The sequence below is a fragment of the Pan troglodytes genome, chromosome 7 (assembly GCF_028858775.2).
Source record: "Pan troglodytes isolate AG18354 chromosome 7, NHGRI_mPanTro3-v2.0_pri, whole genome shotgun sequence".
In the NCBI taxonomy this organism is placed as follows: domain Eukaryota; kingdom Metazoa; phylum Chordata; class Mammalia; order Primates; family Hominidae; genus Pan; species Pan troglodytes.
In genome coordinates this window covers 107316695-107343572 of record NC_072405.2, presented here as the reverse complement: position 1 = coordinate 107343572, position 26878 = coordinate 107316695, and the positions used below count along the sequence as shown (strand labels likewise).

General features: G+C 39.7%; 1 protein-coding gene across 5 annotated transcripts in view; it reads right to left on the bottom strand.

Annotated features, from left to right (window-relative positions):
• Window positions 1–26878, bottom strand: part of CPQ (carboxypeptidase Q) — a 619593-nt gene that overhangs the window by 138674 nt on the left and 454041 nt on the right. The window contains exon 9 of one of the 5 annotated variants that reach the window (XM_054656910.2): window positions 11183–22166. The exons of the other annotated variants lie outside the window; for them this stretch is intronic. Within the exon in view, the coding sequence (XP_054512885.2) occupies window positions 22153–22166 (14 nt within the window). The 3' untranslated portion in view covers window positions 11183–22152. Of the gene's footprint in view, window positions 1–11182; window positions 22167–26878 lie in introns of those variants that run through there. 5 annotated transcript variants of the gene reach the window in all.

Genomic DNA, 26878 nt, shown 5'->3' with positions numbered 1-26878 from the left:
TAGAGAGATTAGGTCACTTGCCCTTAGCCACCCTCAACTGGGAATGCACCACAGAGGTTTGCTCCAGAACCTGCTCACTATGCTGCCTCCACCACATGGAACTGAATTCTCTAACCATTTTGCAAACTGAGGATTCAGTCCACTATCATATAATTTTGTTGTTAAGTGTTTAAGTCAGTAAACACCGTGCCTATATTCTAATTATTTGCTTTATATCCTGTAATTGCTTCTCACCAAACATTCATTCACTCATCCTCTTCATTCTAAAACACATTAAAGTCCTGTTTATATTCCTCCTGTCTTAAACCAACCCATTCTTTTACCCCACACCCTTCTCCTGCTGCTGCTCTCTCTGTCTCCTCCCTTCAGAGCCAAGCCTCTTGAGGTTCCAGCCTGGGCGACAGCACAGGACTTGTCTCAAAAACAAAAAAAGGTCTTTCTGGGACACTGGACCTGCTTGATCATCTGCCTTCCTTGCAAAACTCTTCCCCAAGCCCTGTCATGGTAGCCTCTCTCCTGGTTGCCCCCACTCCCTGATGGCCCCACAGTCTTCTCCATGGGCTTCTCTTTACCTGCCTGCTCCTTAGCATCCCTCCTCTTCTCCTGGGCTGTCTAACCCACTCCCAGGGCAGCAAGACTAGCAAAGTTTTGATGATTTGTGACCCCAATGGTCCAGGCCTCTCCTGAGGCCCAGATACACAGCAAACTATCCCCGAAATGGCTTCCCTTTGTCCCTAGATCTGCAGCTTCTAGTCTTCCCAACTTCTGTGGGTGTGCTCCGATTATCCCAGAGGCCCAAGCCTGAAACCTGAGCCCCATCCTTTACTCCTTCCTCTCCGTGACATCACTAGTGCCTCCATGTACGCCATCAGCACTGCCCCTCCCCTCATGGAAGCGATTGTCATGTCTCCTCTGTCTTCCTGCCTGTCCAGTGTTGCCCTCTGATCCATGCTGTCAGTGCTGCTGCAGCACGGCCTTTGCAAACACAAAAGCGATGCCCTCATTCCCCTGTGTGAGCTTATAAATGGCTCCCCTTTGCTATAAGTCCCTACTCTTTCTTAGAACGTCCAAGAAAGGCCTGTGATGGGAATATCCTTGCTGCCCTTTTCAGCTTTGTCTTCACCACTCCCTCTCATACCTGCCACTGCTTCCTTATTGTGCCATGCTCTCAGTTGCTGGGTGCCCCCACCCATGTCCTCTGTGCCATGCCACCCTCATGGCTTCCAGCTGACTTCTGGGTAACTCTCATCAGCTTATGGGTCTGTTCTTCTCTGAGGCCTTCCCAGATGTCCTGAGCTTGGCCTCTTTGCCCCTCTCATATGCCCACAGTCCTTGTACTTTTACTAAGATGGCAGTCAGGATACTCTTTTGTAGATGACTCGTTGAGTGTCTATATCTCCTAGTAAAATATAAGCCCCAGAAGTAGACACTGTTTTCATCTTGTCTGTTGTTGGACTTCTAATTCTTACCACAGTGTCTTAGCAAAAAAAAAAAATAATAATAATAATAATAATAATAAATAAGGCATTAAATACTTTTTAATGAATAAACATATTTTATAGGAAATGGGAGGTGAGGACAGAGTGGAGTACCAAAGCTGGAAAGGGAAAATAAGGAAGCATGGGAGGTTGGTATTCCTTGGTTCTCCAGCTGCCATTTTCCAGGGTTAAAGATGAAGGATTTCCTGGAGATCAGTGTGGACAATGGCAAGAGAAGACTCTGCTTTTCAGGCTGTTCTTCAGGAAGATATCCCAGAGCATATGAAGAAACAGACCAGGTGCTGGTTTGCTTTGAGAGAGAGTGAGACAGAATAAGAGAAAAGAAACCTGGAGGGTTTTTAGACTCCTCTTGTTTTGTTCAAGATATTTACCAAATTTAAGCTGAATGTTTCTTGTCCCCCTTGGAAATGAGCATCCTGCACTGACGACATGAGGCAGGGCCATGTTACTCTGTGCCTTCCCACACACTCAGCAGACAGAATGCTCTAACATGTGCTCTTGAATGCAACCCAAGCTCTTGACTGACTGGTAAGTGATGAAACACAGTCTGAAGCAATTTATTGCTTCAAGATGATGGTAGGAGGCAGATAGTCCTGACTAGAAGTGAAATGGCTCGTTGTGAACAAGGGACATCAAAAGAGAGGGCCTGCATTGCAGCTGGCCCTCTGGGACATGGCCACAGACATCTGGGGTACACTTGTCATTTCGGGAGCTCTCTTCTGTTCTCAGATTCCTCTTTCTATTTAGAAGTCCAGGAAGCTATGAGGGAGGCCGTCATCTCATCCTGGGAAGGTTGTAATAATTCATGGGAGAGAAGAGTTACTACAGGATGATGCAGCTGGGAAGGCTTCATAGACATACTGGCATTTGTGCCAGGCCTTGAAGACAGCTTCTAGGAGGGGGAAAAGGGAGGACATTCCCACTAAAAATTTTCTTACATTGTGGGAAAAGGTATGGAGGAGGATACAGATCAGGCACACCCAAGGAATAATGATTAGACCAGCTTGGCTGGAGGGGTGGGCTCCCATCATAGAATATTGGAAGTTAGGATGGACAAAAATACCCTGTGGTGTTCCACAGGTAAGATCAATGGCTCATTTACCCAGCTTCAAAAGGCTGCAAATAGCTATTTTTTATGTTGGAAAAGAAATCCAATAATTTGTATCACTTGCCACTATGAATCTGATAAAAAGCCTTTCCTGAAGACTGTGACAAATGGCCGCAGGAGCCCCACATTCAAGCTGCAATACTGTAATACACTGCTGGGTGAGTCGGATCATATTGATTTGGTTGGGCCACTTGGTTGTTTGTACAGAACTCCCGAATCCCTGGCTCCTTCGCTGGATTCCATATTATCCTATTCTGTACAAATTTAGAGCTTTAAGGAAGGCTAGAGTGTGGGGGTGCAGAGATGATGAAGGCACAACTGCAGTCCCTCAGAAGCTCAAGTGGAGGGGAGATGAGATAAGATGCTCTAAGAATATAGGCAATGATGCCAAAAAAAGCCAAGAAGGAGGACACAGAAATAGGGGACGGATGTGGAGCAACCAGACTCCATGCACACTGCTGGTGGGATGTGAAGAATGAAAAGGGGTAAAAACCACTTTGGAAAATAGTTTGACAGCTTCTTAGAAAGTTAAACATATATTTAACCTGTGACCCGGCAATCCCACTCCTAGATATTTTCCCAAGAAAGAAAATAAAACTTGCACACTTGTATAAGTACGTACATAGTAGGTCTACTCATAAATGGCAAAAACTGAAAAAAAGTTAAATATGCATTTAACAGGAAAATGGATAAACAAACTGTGGTGTATTTATATAATGGAATAGTACTCAGCAATCAAAAAGAATGAATTATTGATAAATGCAACAGCGTGGGTGAATCTCAGAAACAGTATGCAGTGCTAAATATGATACATACCCGTGTGTGAGTCCATTTATATGAAGTTCAAGCACAGGAAAAACTAATATCTGGTAATAGAAATCAGAATAGTGTTGTCTCTTGGTGAAGTTGGCAGTTGACTGAAAAGTAGAACTGGGAAAATGTCTGGGGTGCTGGAAATCTTCTGTCTTTATTTGGGTGGTGGTCACCCAGGTTACATAATTATCCAAACTCATCAAGCTGGGTGCATTTTACCATATGTCAATTGTATCTCAGTAAAAATAGAAAAAAATAAGAGTTGGGTAGAAAGACAGCATGGATTTGTAGAAGTGCTGCCTCAAGAAGGCTCCATGAAGAATAACCCTTAAAGAATTTTTGGGGGGGAAGGCAAAGAAGGAGGAAGAAATGGAGATAGAAGGTACGGAGCTGGGGATGTGCATTGGCCTGAGGACGAGTCATGTGGGGAATGGAGGTAAAGCCAGAAAGGGAGGTGGAGGTCATAAAACAGCGGGTAAGGCAGTAGGAGCCAAAAGCGCTGAGTACATATTCCATAGGATTCACCAAGAAAGAGAAGGGGAATAATCATTCAAGGAGTCTGAAAAGTCTAGATAACTGAAAAAAAAAATCATTTGTGTGTAGCATGTTTGTAGGCCAAAGGGGGAATCACTGAGGAAGAGACATTGAAGAGAGGAGATCATTCACAGAGCAAGGTTCTGGTAGACTTTGATGGCTCACCCTTAGAAAGGAGGGGAACCTTCTGGGTCAGGAAGGAAGATGGGGGGCTGGGTAAAGCTGTGAAGGGTGAGGGGAAGAAAAGAATGAAACCCCTGACAGACATCCTCCAATGTCTCAACATAGTGGAGAAAAGACCTTCAGTGAAAGGTAGAACTGTGGTCTCAAGAGCATGTTAAGGGTTCAGAACACAGCACTATAGAGAATCTGAAAGGGGGTTTGCCTGAGATGAATGAAACAATTCTGAGTTGTATGGCATAGACCAACAGTGGAGATCATTGCCAATGTGGGAAACTAGCAGAGCATGGAGAATGAAAGTGCACCGTAGCTATTAAGAACACCCTTGAAATGGATCATGGCTAGAAGCAGGAATGGGATGGAGCAGGGCCAGTGAAGGGTGGGGAAGGGTCAAGGGTCTGGAAGTCAGGAAGAAGAGAAGTAGGTTCAGGATGTACAAGAAAGTTGGTAAGTATGAGGTAAATTTAATGCTCAAGATGTTTGAGGGAGAGCATCTCTGAATGCTGATGAGTTACAAGCTATGCTGAAGGATAAGCTGAATGGTGGTGACATTTTGTGTTGGAAGTTGGAGTCACTAAGGATCATGGCAGAATATGGGTATGGAGGAAGAGTGAGCCAAAGGTTGAAGTCCTTGAGAAAATGTGGTGGAGAATCCTCACTCAACAAGCTTCTCTTTCTCTTATATTATTTTCTATAATTAACCACTTTAATTCTATGAAGCTGGAAATTCTTCAAAATATGTTTTAAAGTTGATCTCAATTCAGTCTCTATGAGTAACACAAAAGTGGTTTTTATTCACCTTCTACAAACAAGGAGTTTTACTTTAGTGTGTCATCTCACCATCCCCTCCCCGGTGACTTCCTTCCAATCAGGTAGGATTTGGGTGCACAGAGGTAATCGCTGAAATCACTTGACTATTCAGAAAGCGATTGCAGTAGGCAAAGGGCACATAATATCACAGGTTTCAGTATCTGAAAAGAAATTGCGTGTTTTGACACTTAAAAATAAAATTTATGAGAAGAAAGGAGTTGTATTCTTCTTATTCATCTTTCTAGTTCTTTTATTGATTTTTAAAATTGACATAATCCCATCAAGTCTTTAAAAATAAAATCTCTTATTTGGGAACCCCCAGACTCCTAAATCAAGAAAAACATTCAAAAGGCCAGTAGGAGCTGCCTATTATATCATAAGTCAGGAGAAAATGGCAGCAGAGTTGTTATGTGTCCCTTGACAAATGATTGTCTCTCTGTGCCTCAGTTTCCTCATGGAGAAACTATGCAGGTGAAAGAGCTATACAACATGGAGTATTAGTACTTTATGTACTTAAAAACAGTGCATTATTAGTGAGACTTACATAGAAACTAAATTAACAAAAATAATCAACTTTGACCTGAAACAGCACTGGCAAGGCATTCTTAATCAGAAATCTTCCAGAAACACGTGCTGATTAATCAGAAGGGAACTTCCACATCGCCCCACCACCACATCTACTTCCTCACCTGCATCAGCATCCACATGCTCTGCCTTCTTATTTGCTGCTGTAGAGGAACTGTTCAAGCTTATATCCAAAGCCCATTTCCACACTTGCACACCACAGCCTCTTCCCTTTTGCTTACTCAGATAATGGCTTTGGCTATCCTTTTCTTTTCCACATCATCTATTTCCCACTCTACTGGATTGTTCTCATGAGCAAACATGTTATTTCTCTTATCTTAAAAATCTTTTTCTTTGCCCCATTTCCCCACCAACTCAGAGAGCTGCCCTTGGCTCTGTGCCTTAAGGTCTGTATTCTGGCCCTTCTCCAGCCATACATCTCTCTCTGGGTGAGCATTTGCTAGGCCAAGGAGAAGTGCTTAGTCAGAGCTGATGCTTCCTGCCATCTAGATCATGGGTACTCTGCACCTCAGAATTCTCTGCCCACATGGTCCTTAGCCCCTTACAGGGTGTTCATAGTCCTTTTCTCTGGGTCCATCTTCCTTAGGGTGGACTTGCTGATTTACACACTCCTGGACTCAAGAGATATTCAGGGGATTGTTGTTTGAAGAAGTGTGGACAGGGCTGGGATATGCAGGCCAGGGCATGCAGGCCCTTCACAAGCACACCCTTCAGAGTATGGGATGGAGCTGGGGTTTGGAAGCCAAGGCATGTGGGCCTCAGGCCCTTTCCCTGTGCCACCAAATTATAGAACAGAACTCCAAAGTCCAATAATTCTAAATTGGAATCTGCTTTTCCAGATTCTTATGAAGTTATATTTGTCAATATAATGCAAAGCACATATTTGTTTAATAGTTTGTTAGCTTGATAAATAACTTTTACCTATTTACAAATATTGTATATAGGCCTCCATTTTGGCTTGGATCCCATAAATGTTAGTGCACTACCTATTAAGCCTTTTTGAAAAAAAGATCCTTTGTAGCAAATTTCTGCTATTAGAGTCAGTAGCTCCCATTCCTTCCCTTCTGTTCTTTCCTGTTTGGCTTTTGCTCTTCACCTTCTAATAGAATTGTTCTTGTCAAGGTCACCAATATATTAAATCCAATGATTGGTTTTCTATCCTCATTTTACTTTATATTCCTGCAGCATGTGACACGAGAATCACTCCCTCTATCCCAATACGCTTTTTCACTGGCTTCTAGTATTCCACACTCTTTCGTTTTCTTCCTATACTGGCCTCTCTTTCTCGGCTCTTTGCTGATTCTCTCTCTTTATCCCCAAGCTCTTAATGATGGAACTGCCAGGGCTCTTCTCTTCTCTATGCTCACTCACTTGCGATCCATCTGGCCCAAGGCTCTCCTGCTGTTGATTCTCAAATGATTTCTGTAGCCTTCACCTCTTTCTTAGCATCATACTGTCTACCTGACATCTCCATTTGGATGTCTAGTACTTGAAATGTGGCTAGTGCAACTGAAGAATTTAATTTTAAATTTTATCTAATTTTCCTAAACTTAAACATATTTTAATTTAAATAGCCACATGTGGCTAGTGGCTCCCAAGGAGCAGCTCTAGACGCAGTGCCGCAAGAGCAGGGAGCACTGTTTCCTCACTGAGGTATCCTAAGCACCTGGCAGAGTGCCTGACACATAGTAGGTGCTCAATAAAAATGTGTTAATAGATGTGTGATCAAAGTCCAAGGTAAACTTTTCCAAGAACTTGCAGTCTATCATTTGCAAAGATAGGGTCAGAACCCAGGAACTCATCACTGAGGAAACACACTTCTTTCCAAGCATGTTAAGGAAATATCCAGAAGTCTGGGCAGGGGCTTTCTGACAGCATACCTGTAGGTAAGAACAGTGCCTGGTCCTGGGTTTTCCTGATTTTACAAACACATTCATTCTCACATATAAATTAAGGAAACAAACAATCCATCCTGCACAGAATCCAAGCCCTCCAATCTCTGCTGGTATGTAATCCACTTGATTCATTCGTGGCCATCATCAGAATTCAGAGCAGATACTATCCACATTCATGGTCTTACAGAGGGAAGTTATTAAAATTCTGTAAAGTATCGGGACCTCCCAATGGAAAGGAAGATGAAGGCACATTTCAGCATTCACAGATGAAGAGGTTGAGGTCACAGAATATAATGTTTTATGCAACTGCATCCTAGAAACAAAGCAGAATTACCAAATAGCTGTAGAAATGTAACTGATTTTTGCAGAATGAAAGTACTGTATAAAAAATTAAATGACTATAGGGTAAATGATATTTTTAAAAGCTGTTTGGGGAATGAAATATGAAATCAGGCTTATGATAACAAATAAAGAGTTTAAAACTGTTTCCTTCTAAAATCTTATTTTGAAGATCCACGTGACCAATGCTTTTAGATATACTAAGGTACTAAGAAGCTACAAGTATTTTACTAAACTGCAACAATACTAAGGATTAAGCAATATTTTGCATGTTCCTTAGGTTCCTAGTAAAAGGAGCAGATTGTTATATCTGTAATTTATGTCAAAATGCTTTTGGCATTTATTTGTATACCAATGTTTATAGCAACATTATTCACAATAACCAAAAGGTAGAAACGACTCAAATGTCCACGGCTGAGTAAAAAACCAGACAAAACGTGGTATACACATACAATGGAATATTATTTAGCTTTAAAAAGAGATGAAATTCTGACACATGCTACAACCTGGATAAACCTTGAAGACATTATGCTAAGTGAAATAAGCCAGTCACAAAAGGACAAATATTGTATGATTCCACTTAGATGAGGTATCCAGAGTTGTCAAATTCAGAGGCAGAAGGTAGAATGTTGGTTGTCAAGGGCTGGGTGGAATTTTATGTCTATTTTACTATAATCTAAAAAAATCCCCAAACTTCAGCATGTGCTGTGTGATACCACGTGGCCATTACTTAGGTTAAGCTATAACCCGAGAGCTGTCTGCATGCTAATCACGAAGGCACAATGCCGGGGTGGTCTTTTCAATTAGCTACCACAAGTTTTTGTTACCTGTATCTCAACCCACAAGCAATGCTTTGCTAATTAACATACTGAAAGTCAGAAACAGATTTTCTGTTGATGAAATTGGTAGTTTGTTATGTAGACCAGTGAATGTTAGAAAAAGACTCTCAGTGAAATTAAAAGTATTCATTACATGTGGATCGGCAGAAATATTTTAGAAACACTCCCCACACCTGCTTCACAAGGGCACAAGAATCCAATTAGTCCTGTAGCCTTCACCCTCAGGGATGATGATCTAGGCTAAATCTCTAAATAGTCCTATGCCCAGCCAGGAACACTGAGGGATTCTAGATCCCTGATGCTAGCCAAAGAGTGACAAATTCCTGACCGTGGAATCTTTGTGATGGCCTTCAGGGAATATTTTGTGCAAGATGGGGGTCAGAGCAGCTAAAAATAACAGCTGACACATGCTCAAGTTTACAAAACAGGTCATATAAATTGTGTGTGTGTAACTGTGTGTTTACTTGCTAATAAATGTTTACTTGATGGATGTTTTATATGTGACAGTATTTGTCTGGAATTTCTGTTCATTATAACCTAGTAGTGAAGTTGCCAGTTGAGCAGGCAACTGTTACCTCAAAACTTCATCAGGGGCTAGTATGATTTACCAAAAAGATCCTAAGAGTCACACATGACCAAATCAGCTGAGGTCAGTTTACAATCATCAGCATAGAAGCCAGAGCGAAACTATAGTGCCAAAGGACATGAGAAACTAAGCCATGACGACTTAGATTATTAGTCCTAAGAATACACTTTGGGATGGTTTAGTTTACTCTCCTCCCTGATTTTAGAGATTAAAAAACGACTGGGCACAAAAATGTCGAGTGATCTTCTCCTGTGCAAACTAATTTCATAAGCAGAAACCAAAGGGAAACCTTTGATATGATCATTATTTAGAAGCTACCACTTGTTGAGCGATTATTATGTATCATGCATACTAGTAGGTGCTTTAGTATGTGATTCTCAGAAAATCCCTAATTCTCAGAAAATCCCTGCAAGCTGAGTACTATCATCCTTGAAGTTCAGAGAGGCCTTTCTAGTACCCAATTTACAACCAGTGTGGCACTCAGTGTTTCTCACTAGAGGTAGGCCATCCTATGCAGTCTCCCCAGGGCTTTCTCAGCCTGCTTCAGGAGCAGCCTGGAAGTGCGGAAGATAATGTGCCAGGGATCAGTCCTCAGCCAATGATGAAAGCTTCTTTTCCACAGGTAGGATACCTCTGATGTTCTACACTGTCTCCCTGTGACTTCCCACAGGTCACCCAGTGGCCCACAGGAGTAACCTGCTTGATAATATACTGTTTATTAGCTTCTTTCCATTCTCTGACTCATTTCCTCACTTTCCATCCATCTTTCCTGGGATCATCTTTCAGATAAAGTCCTGCCTCAAATCTTTGTCTCAGGGAATGCTTTTGAGGAATGCACCCAATGCAATCATGTAATTTTCCCAAGGTAACCCAGCTAGCCATCAGGTTGCAGTTGGAACATGAACTCAGGTCTATCTGAGTTTTAGGATTATGCTCTTCTGTTCTGCTTTATCAAATTTCATCTTTCTTCCTGAGCAAGTAGAGATAAGACAGGAGTGGAAGGAAAGATGGGTGTTACAGAAATAACACTAGAGTTTAAAAAATACTAGTTTTCTAAAGTGATTTGTTTGATTAGCATCTGAAACCCTCATGGCCTCAAGGTTCACAGTCACCACTCTGCTTTATAGCACTATGAAGCAGACTGTCTCAGTGATGTTGAATAATCTGATTAGTCAATGTGGTTAAGTTGAATAATGTTCCCCAAAGATGGCTGGCCACATCCTAATTCCTAGGGCCCGTGAGTGTCACCTTTTCCTTATATGGCAAAAAGGAACTTTGCAGGTGTGCTTAAATTAAGGATTTTAAGATGGGTGATTATCCTGAGTTATCTGGGTGGGTCCAATGTAACCATAATGGTCCCTACAAGAGGAAACCAGGAGGTAGTTGGAGAAGAAGACAATGCAATGGTGGAAGCAGAGATGATTGGAGTGATATACTTTGAAGATGGAAGAAGGGGCCCCAAGGCACTAGAAGGCAAGGAAATAGATTCTCCCCTCAGACACTCTGTAAAGAACCATCTCTACTAACACCTTAACTTTAGCCCAGTGAAGCAGATTTCTGACTTTTGACCTCTAGAATGTAAAAAAAGACACTTTTTTGTTGTTGTTGTTTTAAGTCATCTTAACTTTGTGGTGATTTCTTACAGTGGCAAAAGGAAACTAATATAGTCAACTAAGCATCACCAGTGATAATACTAGACAAGATTTTTTCAGCCCATGCAAAGTCTGGGCGTAGTGCTGGGTGGTTTAGTGCACCATAATTCCCTCAGTGACACTGTTTTTTTTTTCTTTTTTTTTTTAATTTTTTTTTATTATACTTTAAGTTTTAGGGTACATGTGCACATTGTGCAGGTTAGTTACATATGTATACATGTGCCATGCTGGTGCGCTGCACCCATTAACTCGTCATCTAGCATTAGGTATATCTCCCAATGCTATCCCTCCCCCCTCCCCCCACCCCACAACAGTCCCCAGAGTGTGATATTCCCCTTCCTGTGTCCATGTGATCTCATTGTTCAATTCCCACCTATGAGTGAGAATATGTGGTGTTTGGTTTTTTGTTCTTGTGATAGTTTACTGAGAATGATGATTTCCAGTTTCATCCATGTCCCTACAAAGGACATGAACTCATCATTTTTTATGGCTGCATAGTATTCCATGGTGTATATGTGCCACATTTTCTTAATCCAGTCTATCATTGTTGGACATTTGGGTTGGTTCCAAGTCTTTGCTATTGTGAATAATGCCGCAATAAACATATGTGTGCATGTGTCTTTATAGCAGCAAGATTTATAGTCCTTTGGGTATATACCCAGTAATGGGATGGCTGGGTCAAATGGTATTTCTAGTTCTAGATCCCTGAGGAATCGCTACACTGACTTCCACAATGGTTGAACTAGTTTACAGTCCCACCAACAGTGTAAAAGTGTTCCTATTTCTCCACATCCTCTCCAGCACCTGTTGTTTCCTGACTTTTTAATGATTGCCATTCTAACTGGTGTGAGATGGTATCTCATTGTGGTTTTGATTTGCATTTCTCTGATGGCCAGTGATGATGAGCATTTTTTCATGTGTTTTTTGGCTGCATAAATGTCTTCTTTTGAGAAGTGTCTGTTCATGTCCTTCGCCCACTTTTTGATGGGGTTGTTTGTTTTTTTCTTGTAAATTTGTTTGAGTTCATTGTAGATTCTGGATATTAGCCCTTTGTCAGATGAGTAGGTTGCAAAATCTCATTTTACAGATGAAAAGTGTCAGTAATGTCATTTTACTGACATGTAGATAGGTTAAGAACTTGGCTGAAATTGCACAGCTAATACCTGAACTCAGGCCTTTTGGACCATGTTCCTAATCAAAACACCAAATCTGAATCCTTGAAACTGCGAGTAAAAGAAGGTAAGTGAAAAGGCACTATTGCCAATGTTGTAAAGCTTGGCCTTCAATTGCCTGTTGAATAGCGAGAAACAGCAACATATACAATCACTCTGGTCCTCATTCTTTTCCCATCACAGAACCTCTCCCCTATTCCTCTCTCTACTTCTGGAAAAAGGCAGTTTAATTCAAACAGTAGTGATGGTTGGATGGGGGTGACTTAGTAATTAGGTACTTTGGTTTCTAAGAGCTTCTTTCAGAATTGAGCCCATAAGAAATTACCGAGCAGCTTTCTTTGAAATCAGAAGTGGCTTTGCAAACCCAGGAAGAAATACATCCGTTTTCCTTTTTTTGTTTGAGTGCATTTTTATTTTCAAAACAAACAAACAACTCAAGTAATCACATTCATTTTAAAAAGAAGCAGGATGTGTGACTGCTTCTCACAGCTAGATCTTATCTCCCTAACTGTACCATATTGCATGCTCTTTCAGAGCAGCAAGCAGGTCTTATATCTTTTCTCTTTAGCACTTAACATAAGGTGAGCTATCAGGAGAGAGAGAGAGAGAGAGGGAGGGGGAGGGAGAGAGAGAGAGAGAGAGAGAGAGAGCGAGCGAGTCACCAATCTAATGAATAAAAATGAAGGGCCAAATGAATGAAGAAAGCAACACGTGGGAAGGGAGATTGAGATATTACTGTCATTTAAGTCCTGCATTTATGTATTATTAATTATATGCCCTTATATATTTGCAGCCATGAATGATAAGGGAGGCTCTTTGAAACTTTTGTAGAACCATCCTTGATTCTAGGATAGTAAGTAGGTTCCATTTTGCCTGTGCCAACTCTGATCTACTGGTATTGGCTACTTAGAGCCCTATATCTCAAAGAGACATAATGACCAAATCAAAACTCAGTTGGATTCCTTTTCCTGGTCAAAAGGCAAAAAAAAAAAAAAAAGAAAGAAAAAAAGAAAAAAATACTCAGTTGGAAAGAATGTGTGATTGATTAGTGATGTCTGCTTTAGACTCAGAGTCTCTAAGGAGAGAAACAGAGAGAGAGAGAGATAGTATATCTTCTACATATATAGTATATCATATATATATATAGTACTGCAGAAATACTATATATTTGCTGAATCTGTCTATATAATTGACCACAATTTGATCAATTGTAGGCAGAACATACTACGCAATTTGTTTTAAGCCAACACTATCATCTCCCAAACTATCATTACTCTATGAATATGCAGTTTTCACTTCTGCTTCTTCAACAGTTTTTTTAATGTGAGAACCACCAAATCTTACTTTATCTTTTATGGCATACTCAGAAACAATGACTTTAGTTTTGGAATATATTTGAAAAGAGGCTTAAATCAATGTTTGTCAAGTTCTTTAAGGACGAGGAGTATTATATATGCCAAGAGTCATTAACAACAATAAAGCTTTCTCTAACATTTCCTGACAATACAAACGTGGTTGAGTATTATTCTAATCAAGTTCCTTTGCTAACTCAGTGACTGAACGGATCTTTACTTCCCACATAACAATTTTGTGAAACGACTGTATATAATATACAATAATTTAATCACACAAATTGAACTGTAAAATTATTTCTAATACTTAGGAGTATTAAAATAATTTTTCCACTTGTACTATTTTGAAATTATCCAATAAACAATCAATCACTAGATTTCATTTTTTAAAATATTTCTTCCCAGGCATACATTCGGGGGCCATTATAGAGCTATTTTCCCACTAAGAAAACCACAATCAAAAGGTCAACCAGAACACTGTTGTCATAAATAATAACAATGATAATACCATGTTTTAAAAAAGCTCTTCAAGTTTACCATTTTTAACCTATAATTGCTTCTTGAATTTTAAAAATATATGTTCTATGTATTATTCTCAAATTTAGATATTAAATGAGACTAAAAGGGGTGATTTATTCAGCTATTGAATAAATGACGAAGCTAGGACACAAAACCAGATGGATGTCTAAGTCCTTATCCCTGTCCCTGACCTGCCTGGATTCTATTAATCCATTGGGTGATTCCTCTGACCAGAGCCAAGCCCACTTTCCCACTGCAACATGCTCATTACCTCCTGTGTTACTTCTCTCATCTCTCTTTGCCTGGTTTGCCCACTCCTCTCTCCTCCACCTATTGGAAGTCTATAGCTCTATGGCTCTGCTCAACTCCACTGTCTTCATAAAGTCTTCACTTTTCTCAGTGAACTCCTGCCATTCTTACAGTTTTAATACTTGGTGATATATTGCTCTATGCTGTTGGATCTCCATTCGTTCAACAAATAATTCTGGAGAACTGTATCATATTCCAGATACTACTCAAGGCACTAGAGATTCAGCAGTGAATAAGGCTGCCTCTCGTGGAACTTATGTTCCAGTTGGGGTTCCCACTTTTAGTGTTCACATCTAAATTTTAACCTCCTTGACAACAGTAGCTATGCTTCTGCTTTCTCTGTGTCTATGAAGAAACAATGTGATTTCACTGCTGTACAGCTTATCATTAAATCAATAATGTGGTTGCCTTGGTGTTAGAGGTACATAGCTAGTTAATATCAGGGGACTAGACAAGTAAACACACTTGAGATAGCCGCTCACTCTATTTTCTCATAATTTTCTAACTCTAGAAAAATCTATGTTACTATTGAGGAAAGTACATTAGGAATTCTTTAAGGGGAAACTTGTAAAGAAATTATAAGGAAGAACTGCCTGGAGATTGGTTTCCTGTGTATGCTAAAGCAAGATCCAAAATATCCATTTCGCAGAGACATGCCCAGAAAGTCCCAGCACACTTGGGAACAGCATTTTAAGAGGTTTTGAATTATTGTGCCCATTAATATATTTTCCCTTCTTTGATCCTTTTCTTGAGGATAACTAGAGCTGCTTTGCTCTACAATATTTCAAGCATGGTGAGAATTTAGCACTAGGAGAAACCACGTAGTCAGAAAAAAAAAAACACATATCTTAAGAATTTTTCCTATAATCAAAATGAACAAAGGTGGAGTTGAACCCATCAAAAAATACCTGCCCCTTCTAAGCCTGATAGGATGTGATCAGAAAGGGAGTTTTGGGGCCAGGTATGGTGGCTCATGCCTGTAATCCCAGCATTTTGGGAGGCCAAGGTGGATGGATCGCCTGAGGTCAGGAGTTCGAGACCAGCCTGGCCAACATGGTGAAACCCTGTTTCTACTAAAAATACAAAAATTAGCCAGGTTTGGTGGTGTGCGCCTGTAGTCCCAGTTACTCAGGAGGCAGAGGCAGGAGGATCCCTTGAATCTGGGAGGCGGATGTTGCAGTGAGCTGAGATCGTGCCACTGCACTCCAGCCTGGTAGTGGGCAACAGAGTGAGACTTCATCACAAAAAAAAAAAAAAAAAAAAGAGAGAGAAAGGAGTTTTGGGACTTCTTCCAGAAAACTCATCTTGGAAAATTTAGCATCTTGAATGCTTTAAAAACTTGGTGGAAAAAAATACCGGGTTGCTTTGTTAAATTAAACTTTTATTTAATAGGCCTAAGTCAGTCTCTTCTACAAAATGGCTTTCTAAATTTAATTTTATACACATATCTGTGTGTTTATGTATGTGTGTGTGGGGGTGTGAGTGAACACACACACATACAACCTCAGGCTATTGTAGAATTCTATTTGCATGTCTCTGTTTGGGAATCATGGGATATCAATGGCTGTTTCCAGGACCCAATTGAATAAATTCCCCTGTGAAGGGGAATTTGATTCTACTGCTAATTTTTCTCAATACTGGAGAACAGACTTCCTCCAGAGGTGTATGATGACCTGTACTATGACCATTAAGACAACCAATCCACTCAGAGAGGATGAGAGTTTTCCTTGTGCCAGAGAACATCAGTGAATTTGTGCCATGCTTGAGGACATAATCTAAAGAGGACCTTAATAATAAGCAGGAATATGGCTCTGGGTTATTTTTTCTAGACTTATCCCTCAAAATTAATTCTAGGGTGTTCAAATAAGGTTTTTGGAAACACAGAGTATTCCTGTAAGGACCAGCAGGGCTTCTGCTGAGAGTTGCTATCTAGATTTGGAAGGGGAGTATGACCTCTCTCTGAAGAACCCAGAAGTTTGGGAGGGGGAAAAGCACTGGAGAAAGCCCTTTGGAGTTGATGAAAGAACATGCCACAGTAGTAGAGGACCCCACTAGACTCAGCATCTTGAGGGCAGAGACTGTCTTGTGCATCACTGACTCCCCAGATCCTACAACAGTGCTTGGTTCATGGTGGGATTTCAATTAATGTTTTTGAACTGAACTAAATGAGAAGCAGCTGCAGAAAGCCATGATCCAGGAAAAAGAGAGTAGTGTAAAGTTGGGAAGATTGCATTCTTTATGTATCCCCAACTCTCTCCATCAATCTACTAGGAGGCCCTCTTGACATCTGAGGGTTGGGGGAGACCTTGAAACTTTCAAAATACTAGAAATGAGTGGAATAATGAAGGGGATAAAGGCTGTGATAGAGACAATGCTGTATGTTCAACAAATCATTTTATTTTTCTTCTGGATACATAGGAAGGCAACACTTCCTGGCTCCCCTTGCACTTAGTTAGGGCCATGTAACATGTAACTTGTTCTAGCCAATGGAATTTGGGCAGAAGTCATGTGTGGTACTTCCAGAAACCTCTCTTGTAAATTTACATGTTCTTTCTTTCTCTCTCTCTCTCTCCTTGTCTGGGCAACCAGTTGCAGAAGTTCCAGTGGAGAACTTCAAGGCTCTGAGACCTTAGGGCACAGCCAGGTCAGTAGGTAGAAGTCTGGATACCTGAATACCTGCATGGCGCACAATATTCCTCCCCAAACCTCTCCCACAAACTGTTCCCCACTGGCCTATAACATGAGCAAGAACTAAATGTTTGTTTTGTTAAGCCACTGAGATGGGATTGCTTGTTGTAGCTGCCAGCATTACTTACACGACAGAGGCCATTGAATTCTGTGTTGGTTATAGGGACCTTTAAGCTTCTTATTCTTGACAGAGAGTAGGACGAAAAAATGGGGGTTACAATCACATACGTACTTGCATATGTATATATTGAATCACATATACTAAACCACAAATGTAATTTATTAAGCATATTCCATATGTAAGGCATCAAAAAACTAGCAAGTCAGGCATTTCAAAATGATTTTTGTGTACTCATAAAAAAAAGAAGAGATCCTAAGATTGGTATATTTATCAAGTAGCAATGTCACAGAGTTGGCCACTATCAACTTCAGGTTGTCTATTATCATTAGGAATTTGCCCTAAGAAAATATATCCACAAAATAGTTAACTACTTGACTAAACAAAAAAAAAGGGGGAATAGACTTATTGAATAAAAGTATCTGCAATCTTCTGAGAAGTTCATAAAGCAGAAGGGTCAAGGTCAAGTTCACTGAGCTGCTTTCTAGACAGGAGCAGCACAACTCTATAGTTTTGGAAAAGGACACTGGCAACCTTTTCAAGAATAGAACCATACTGTGTTCATATATGAAGCCTCAGTATAACTCAATTCTCTCCTGGGCTGTTAAGCCACCACTCAAAAGACTCAACACATTGCACACAGAAATAGGTATGGACAGAAGGCACCCACTAATATGGAAATAGACTGAATTCTGGGCGGGAAGCATAGGTTAGTTTAAAGTTTCCTGGGCCTCGCTTTTGTGATTCCATAGATGCCTGCATGGCAGCAACCAAGAGATTCTGAGTCATGAGGGACTATACTCTTCCCCTCTCTGTAGGGAGAAAGCTCTATGAAGGCCTCTTGCCTTCATCTTACTCCTTTGCCGTAAAGCAGAGTAATAAGAGGTGGTTGTTCCATTCCTTACAAGTACCCTTCAAATCTCATGCACTCTTCAATCCTCTGCCATCTTCATGCATTAGGACTCAACTGTTCAGGCACATATCAAATGCCGCCTTCTCCAAGATGACTTTCCTGAGTTTTCCTCAACCAGTTTAAACTTTCTCTCTTTCCATTTTTATAGCAGTTGCACGTTTTAGCATTTATAATATTTTGCCTAGTTATTTAGGGATGTTCGTATCTTATTTCCCTTTCTAGGAGATAAAGTTCAAAGAAGAGCTGTTTTATTCAAAGACCTAATTCAATCCAACATAAAGTAGACATGTAACAAATATTTTGAATTGACTTTCCAGGCTCTGTTTCTGATAAATTAATAAGAATAAGGTTAGTATCAGGACATAGATAATGATTTCTTTATTTTTTGGTCTCTGGAATACTACTCTATGTGCTTAAATCCTGGCTCTACCACTCATAACTTATATGAATTGGCCAAGGTACTTACCTCTCTCAGTGTTAGTTTCCTTACCCATTAAATGAAATCATTAATAAGATTATAATGGAAAACATTTAAAAACATTTAGCAAGTGCCTAGGACATAGAGTTCAATAAATGTAGCTATCATCATCATCATCATCATCATCCCCACCACAACTATAATTTCACTGGAAATTTGTTGATGGTCTTTGTTATTTTAAACAGAAATAACAAGCCCAAATGCTTTTAGGGTCCAGGAAGTCAATGTAAGTGAGAAAAGTAAAATTCAGAATTTGGTGACAAGAAAAACAAGTAGCCAACTATGATATAGTATGATTAAGGCTATGTTTTAAGTTTACTATGAAAACAGAGGAGGAGTACCAAACAGCCTTAGATACTAAAGGGAGACATGACAACAAAAACAACAATAGTGATTGCTAACATCTCTTGAGTAATATGTGTTAAGACGCTCTCTGTGCTAAGCCTTAAAAGATAAGTAGCAAAGGGAATAATAGCATATGAAATAAGGAATTGTGAAATAATTTGGTGTTTTTAAAAAATTTCCAGCAGGATGCTATGGCCAGAGTTAAGTCCACATGAAAAACCCATGAGAGACCAGGCTGGAGAGTTTGGCAAGTGTCAAGTCATGTAGGCCTTTATATACCAATATGTCATGCTCAAGAGTTGGCCTTGAAAGAATGGGAAGCCACATTTTGGGAAGACAACTGGGAGCAATGCAGTAATGAGGAATTTTGAGTGCCTTAACTAAGGCAGCAGTACAATGAATAAAGGAGAGGCTACATTTAAAGGGTAGAAATGGCATTATCTTAAGGATTGACTGAATGAGGGAGAGTGAATGAGGAAAATGAGTCTAAGTCAATGCCAAGTTTTCAGGTTTGAGCGACTTGGACAATAATTTCTATTCCTAGAGATGGGTTGTGGTAAGGGTGAGATAGAAGTTTGGCTTCAGACATGTTGAATTTAAATACCTACAGGATATCCAAGTGGTAACATTGGCCACATGGCTTCCAAAATCTGTAGATATAGATTTGAGAATCTATAGAGTTATCTTCCAGGAACAGTGACCTGAATAAATAGAGTCCAAGGATGAGATCCTAGCATATACTAACACTTAAGGGACTGGCACAAGGAAGGGAAGCAAAAAAGGAATGAAAAGAGGAGTTAAGAGAAGCTAAGGACATACAGAGTTTCAAGATGTAAGTGGTGGTCAACTATGTCAATGCTTCAGAAAAATCAAACAAGAAAAGGACTAGAATGCACCAGTTCAATTTGGCCAAAAGGAGGACCTTTGTGTCCTTGGGAAGGTAATCCTGGTGGACAGTTCCAAGTGGAATTCAGGATGCACTGGAAGGAGGAATGAGTGAGAGGACAAAAAGCTTGGCTGCAAAGAAAAGAAAGAGCTGGAGGTTCATAAAGTTGGGTAAAGCTGTATATATATATTTTAATGGCTAATACTTGAAATATTTATATTCTGATGGGAAAAGTTTAGAGAAGAGAGAGAATTGAAGCAATAGGATATAAATAATTGCCAGTTTGAGTTGCTTGAGGGCTTAGAGGGGGACCGGACTCAGAACATAGCCCTGGATAAGAAGAGCAACACATGCTATAGGAACAGAAAATGAAGAATGAAAATGGATGGAGAGTGGGCTGGTTTGCTGAGCAGGGGAGGACATGGGGATAGGAGAATAACCTCAGTGGTGACAGGTGTGTGTGACTTTCTCAAGCAGCCCTGGGCTGTCTGGCATGGATGGGGCAGTGAAGGTAGAGGAGTGAATTGATCTAAGATGTCCAGACCTCAGAGGGAAAAACTCATGCCATGAACTGTTTAGTGATTTCCTCAGCCTGAAATTTCATTATGAGTTTGAACAATTTGCAAACCTGCAAATCATTTGAGATTTTCCCAAAGCTGTGCTGAATACTAATTCATCTAGATAGACAGTGTAACCTGCAAGGGAATTGGAGCCTTTAAACTCAATTCTCTCTTGACACTTGAGAAATGAATGGAGAATTGTGTGTCCAAATCTTAGTCGTTGGAGAATCAAACACAAAAGTGTTTTATAAGAGTTGTCAGAAAAGAGTTTTGTTCTTCTCAGAACACTCATTCTGCAAAGAGAAAAAAAGAAAAGAAAAAATGTGCAAGGAGGTTTTCACATCCCCTTGACAAGAGAAGGAGGAACTTATTTGCCCTTACAAATAAAGGGCATTCCCTACCTTTATTTGTAAAGACTCACACCCTATGGGAGTCCTACAATAAAGACTAATTCAGTGAATTTAGGATACCACAAAACAGATTCTAGTATCTCCATTCTGATCCCAGTGATGTCAGAGACTCTAAATATTGGCTGTGACAAAACTTTAGATTTAAAGTAGAAGGCAAATGAATAGTGAGTAAATTGATTACTTTAAAGATTTCAAATTCTGATTGGTGGTTTAACCTCTCAGAAGGCCTACTCTTTACAAAGAATACAGAAAGGAAGAGGGGCCATTGTCCTCCTTGTCTAGGTAATACGCATCAAATGTGAGTGAATCTCCACTGTTATCTATGCCACTTATGTGTCACAGTGGGGTCTTTTCTCACACCTCTTTCTTTTTTCTATCCAACTTTTATTTTTGGTTTAGGGGGTACATGTGCAGGTTTGTTACATGAGTAAATTGTGTGTCATTGGGGTTTGGTGTACAAATTATTTTGTCACCCAGGTAATGAATGTATTTTCTTTATCCACTCTACCATTGAAAGGCATCTGGGTTAATTCCATGTTTTGCTATTGTGAATAGTGCTGCGATGAAAATATGTGAGCATGTGTCTTTATGGTAGAACAATTTATGTTCCTCTGAGTATACACACAGCATTTGCTGGGTCAAGTGGTAGGTCCTGTTTTAAGTTCTTTGAAAAATCTCCAAAAGTACTTTCCACAGTGGCTGAACTAATTTACATTCCCACCAGCAGTGTGTAAGTGTTCTTTTTTCTTTGCAACTTTGCCAGCATCTGTTATTTTTTGACATTGTAGTAATAGCCACTCTGACTGGTGTGAGACGGTATCTCACTGTGGTTTTGATTTGCATTTCTCTGATGATTAATGATGTTGAGCATTTTTTCATATGTTTGTTGGCTGCTTGTCTGTCTTCGTTTGAGAAGTGTCTGTTCATGTCTTTTGCCCATTTTTTAATGGGATTGTTTGTTTTTAGTTTGTTGAATTGCTTAAGTTCCTTATAGATTCTAGATATTAGACCTTTGTCAGATACGTAGTTTGCAAATATTTTCTCCCATTCTGTAGGTTGTCTATTTACTCTGTTGATAGTTTCTTTTACTGTGCAGAAACTCTTTAATTAGGTCCCACTTGTTGATTTTTGTTTTTGTTACAATTGCTTTTGGAGTCTTCATCATGAAGTCTTTGCCAGGGCCAATGTCCAGAATGTTATTTCCAAGGTTTTCTTGTAGGATTTTTATAATTTTAGGTTTTACACTTAAGTCTTTAATCAATCTTGGGTTGATTTTTATGTATGGTGAGAGGAAGGAGTCCAGTTTCAATCTTCTGCATATGGCTCGTCAGTTATCCCAGCAGCATTTATTGAATTGGGGGTCCTTTCCCCATTGTTTTTTACTGTTGGCTTTGCCAAAGATCAGATGGTTGTAGGTGTGTGGCTTTATTTCTGGCTTCTCTAACCTGTTCCATTGGCCTATGTGTCTGTTTTTGTACCCGTAACGTGCCATTTTGGTTACTGCAGCCTTGTAGTATAGTTTTCCCACACCTCTTGTGAAAGGATCCTTCTCTACTGGGTAGTTATGCAGAAGTACCTATTGGAAAAGGAATGCATCACCTCAAATCCTGAATCCATTCTATGTTTATATGAAAATGAACATTTTATAGCCTTTAAACCTTATGATTCTGAGGCTAACCACAGCGGACAATGGATTTTTGACAGATTTCAAAGGTAGTGGGTGTTAAAACTAAATGCCGCACACAGTTTTCTACTGGAGTTTTCATCCCATATATTTTCCCCTTAGCTATGAAGCAAGAAAAGCCTATTGGAACACTAGCTGCTCTTTACCATAATTTTAGCAGTATACAGTTTCAGTATTATGTGTCAAACAGATGCAATGCATATGTACGTATGCACATACATACAAACAGACGAATAACTAAATGGTAGGAATCATGTGTTTTGTCAGTTATTGGTACCAGAGGCATTTAGGATAACTGCAGTTTCCCTGGGGTGATAAGAATGAGGTTCAGATGAGCATGACATTTTCATCCTCTCTCTCTCTGCCATCCATCCATCCATCCATCCATCCATCCATCCATCCATCTATCCATCCATCTTTGTATCTCTCACATTAGTACACTTTGGTAACCATTTCATTCTCTTTGGTCTTCCTTATAATTTCCCTACTGACCCACTGCTTCATGGGAGAAACCTTTCTTCACTCTTCCCACTTTTCCTAAATCCCTAAATGTTCCCAATGTATAAGTTCCTAAATGCTAGGGATTTGCATTTTGAAATCAGATCAACTGATCATAAATGGACAATGGCAAAACTAAAGATTAATTTAAAAACCAGCACCTACAAAGAGAACCTAAAATGTTCACCATGAAAAATCATACTGCCCTAAAACTGATTTTATGCTACAAAGGTATCTGATCTAAAAAAGAAGTAGCCTCTGACATCTGGGAACTGGCCTGACAATTACAAGTAGGTATCAGTGCTGTTAAAGAAACCATGCCATCTGTTCTCCTCATGAACAAATAACTAATCTCATGGAACGCCAGCAACAGACAAGGTCACTCTGTGACTGTACTGAAGTAAGTCAAAACTAGCCAGTTCATAATTTCGTTTAAGCCCAGAAAAAACAAAGTCACTGGCAAACCACAAAATATCAGACATCCCCTCTTCTGAGAAATATAAGTGATGGCTGCATCTTTACTAATCAAAGCTTTAGTCTTCTTCTGGGCTTCTCTCCCTATAGACACAGTTTATTAAGATACACAGTCATAGGATGGTCCCCACTTCCCAACAGCGCCCAGTCTAGAGTGAACTCCACTTTCTTGGACTCTTACCAAACTCTCCTCTACACAAAATCTCAATCCTCCTCCAAGCCCTTCTAACACCCTTTTATTGAGATGCATCGTGGGTCCCCATGACATGAGTTCTCCCTCACTGCAATGAATGATAAACCCAATTTGTCCAGCCATAGATGTGTTCTTGGTCTTAGACAAAGCAGAAGTTAAAGGGGCATGGACTCTTGCAGCATCCTGTTATGATGTGAAGTTGCATCATAATGTTTGGAGAGGATGAGGTGGGTAAAACAATGAGAGGTTTCTCTAGTGGGGGTGGGTAAGAAAGCTTCCTTGCAAAAATGCTAATTCCAAAGAACCGCTTGAGAACTGTCCCCCACTCAGCTCCTGCTGCTCTTAAATGAGGTCTTACACAGAGGCACTCACACACTGACTCATTATTGGGAAGAGTTTTGTGGTTTAACCTAATTTTTTTCCCATACCATATCCCAGACTGGTTATTATTTTCGGCGAGTCAAATATGGTTGATCTCCTAGGTTCTGAGTGTGGGAAATGTGAAATTTCCAAGGACACCAGTTAGAGAGTGGTTTAGAAACATGACATGTAATCTGGTATCTCAATGTCTTTATAGAAATGAATTAGTACAGGTTAAAGGTAAAGTAGAAAGTTATGGGGAAAGTCTGTGAGGAAGTAGTTTTACAAGCTATCATCTAAAATGGGGGGAAATTATAAAACATTAAAAAATGCTAGGTTTTCAATTGGTATTTTGTTCTGGAAAACTTTTACTTACATAACTACACCATCATGTAGAAATTAGATTATTTTTACAAGTAGTGCCTCGACATTTGTCAGAGCATTGGAATTATGTGGGTAGGAGGGAAAGATGATTATCTCCACTCACACACTAGAAAACTGAGTCATTTAAGTTGCACAATACCAGAGCATCAGCATCAGGGCCCTGGAACTCACCCAGGTCTCCCTACTCCAGGGAACTCTCAGAATCCATCAAACATCCATTCGTGTGAAGTAACCTCAGTGTTATCCTTTTGCTTCTGCAACTGTTAACATTAGTATACCTGGGAAAACACTGCCTAGATCACGTAATTCTTAGGTGGTTACAATAGATAGTTTCTGTGTAAACAGATAAACAAGGACTCAGAGACCATCTTACTCCTCAAAGGATGGTTCCCAGATGCCCTTCTTAGCCAGCAGGGGAACTTAAGAAAAATGAAAATTCTGAGCCTCACCCCACACTTACTACATTAGTATTTTGGGGTATTGGGCTCAGGAGTCTTTGCACTTGTAATAAGCTGTACAGGAGATTGTTAACCACATTGAATACTACTGGTCCAGGGGTAAGTGTTTCCAAAAGGCCACTCAAAATTAAAGAAAGGATCAGTACTCCCTACCCCATCCTAGGTTGAGTTCAATACACATAAAGGGTAGTGTTAAAAAGGAAAAAATGACATATGTTTAAATTATGAGTTACCAAGCAAAACTTTCAGAAGGGGTCCTGTAAGTTTTTATTGACTACAAAATAAATATATCTCCAGCAGAAAGGGATCTCAAGAGTAATTTTTTTAAAAAGATCCTCTTATAACAAAGCTGCTGCTTTTAAGCCCATGGGGGGATTCCTGTACTAACAGCAAATGAAGAAGAACTAGCGGACTATTCTGATGTTAGCAAAATCTGCATCTGTAGCTCTGGTCTCGAAGGGGAGACTATGGACTACCCCCTGGATCATTGGAATTACTTCTAGGCCTGTGCTTTTAGGAAAGATGCAAACACATTGTAAGGTAAATAGAAGCAACGCAACTTTCTTAATAGCAATGGCTGCCTAGACATTTTAGAAATGGTAATACTATAATTTTCTTTTCTTTTCTTTTCTCTTTTTTTTTTTTTGAGACCGAGTTTTGCTCTTGTTGCCCAGGCTGGAGTGTAATGGCACGATCTCGGCTCACCACAACCTCCACCTCCCGAGTTCAGGTGATTCTCTTGCCTCAGCCTCCTGAGTAGCTGGGACTACAGGCATGTGCCACCACACCTGGCTAATTTTGTATTTTTGGTAGAGATGGGGTTTCTCCATGTTGGTCAGGTTCGTCTCAAACTCCCGACCTCAGGTGATCTGCCCGACTTGGCCTTCCAAAGTGCTGGGATTACAGGTGTGAGCCACCATGCCCAGCCTATAATTGTCTTAAAAATAGAAGGGTCACCTGTAAAAGTTATTTCGAGTATAGCTTGGACTTCCTATTTTAGAGCTAAGCTACAGGCAATCTATTTCTTTTCTTCCTGTATATGTGGTAGTTTTAATTGGGCTGTTCTTTTGAGCTACCTATGGTTAAAATTAATCAAGTTTGATGAAAAATAATGCTACACTCCAGTCTATGACCTTAAAGTAGCATTTTTTAAAAGTTAGGCTATAGGTTCTAAATGCAAAAATCTCCTAGAAACTAATAAAGACAACACAGAGAGTGAGGGTCCTGTGGTAACAGAGCTCCTAAGAGAAACATTAGCCTCAGCTACTGTAGCATTTAAATATCAATTATTCTTATTTTCACTGTTGAAACGGATACATTTTCATTCTTCAACAATTGTATAACCTTTGAAAACTCATGGTGAAATCACCCATGCTGGTTTTTAAAATGCCATTCTAGGTTACGCAGTCTATAATAAAGTAAGCAATTTGTGTAAAATTTCTTTTTAGAAAAGTCTCATTTGGGACTTGAATGTAGTATATAGAACCAAACAACATGAACTAAGTGAAGCCAATGAATCTTTTCCCAAATGGTCATCTTGAACACAGATGTTTAAAATGTGCTACAGATGTATAAATCAAGGCATACAGCTATTCACAACATTAAAGTTCAATTGATCAAAGATGAACATTTACATTTTTACCCACTACCAGCTTGGCAACTCATTTGGTGAAAATTAACTGTACTTTCATGAAATGTATGACACTGCTTTCATCACTGTGATTTCTACTTCACCATTAATATTTTCAGGGCAAACACAAAGGGTAAAATATTGCAAAAGAATAACTTTCTTTTTTGACAACATACTATGAAGTAAAAGGGTGAAAAAGCCCATTCTCTTTCTTGTTTCTCTTTATTTTTAACCTCTCTTTGGATATAATAATTGAAAGTCAAATATCTCTTGATAAAAAAAGCATTTCCAATATTATCATATAATATTGGATACCTACACTTCTCTATCATCAAAACAAGATACCTAGAAATATTCCAATTTGATCAAGTACTGTAAATGTACCATTTATTTTTAAGCCAGATAACTGTAAATAGGCATTTTAAAACTAGGTACAGACTATGAATATAAAATATTCCGTGTTAGCAATAACCTTTTGTGTTTTTTAGTGAGATCTTTTCAAATTAATCTTTCAACATTCATATTGTGAAATCCCAGTTCTTGTCAGTTCTCAAATCTAATGACAGTCTTTTGCATTTGTGATGTTGAGGATTAGAACGAGGTAATG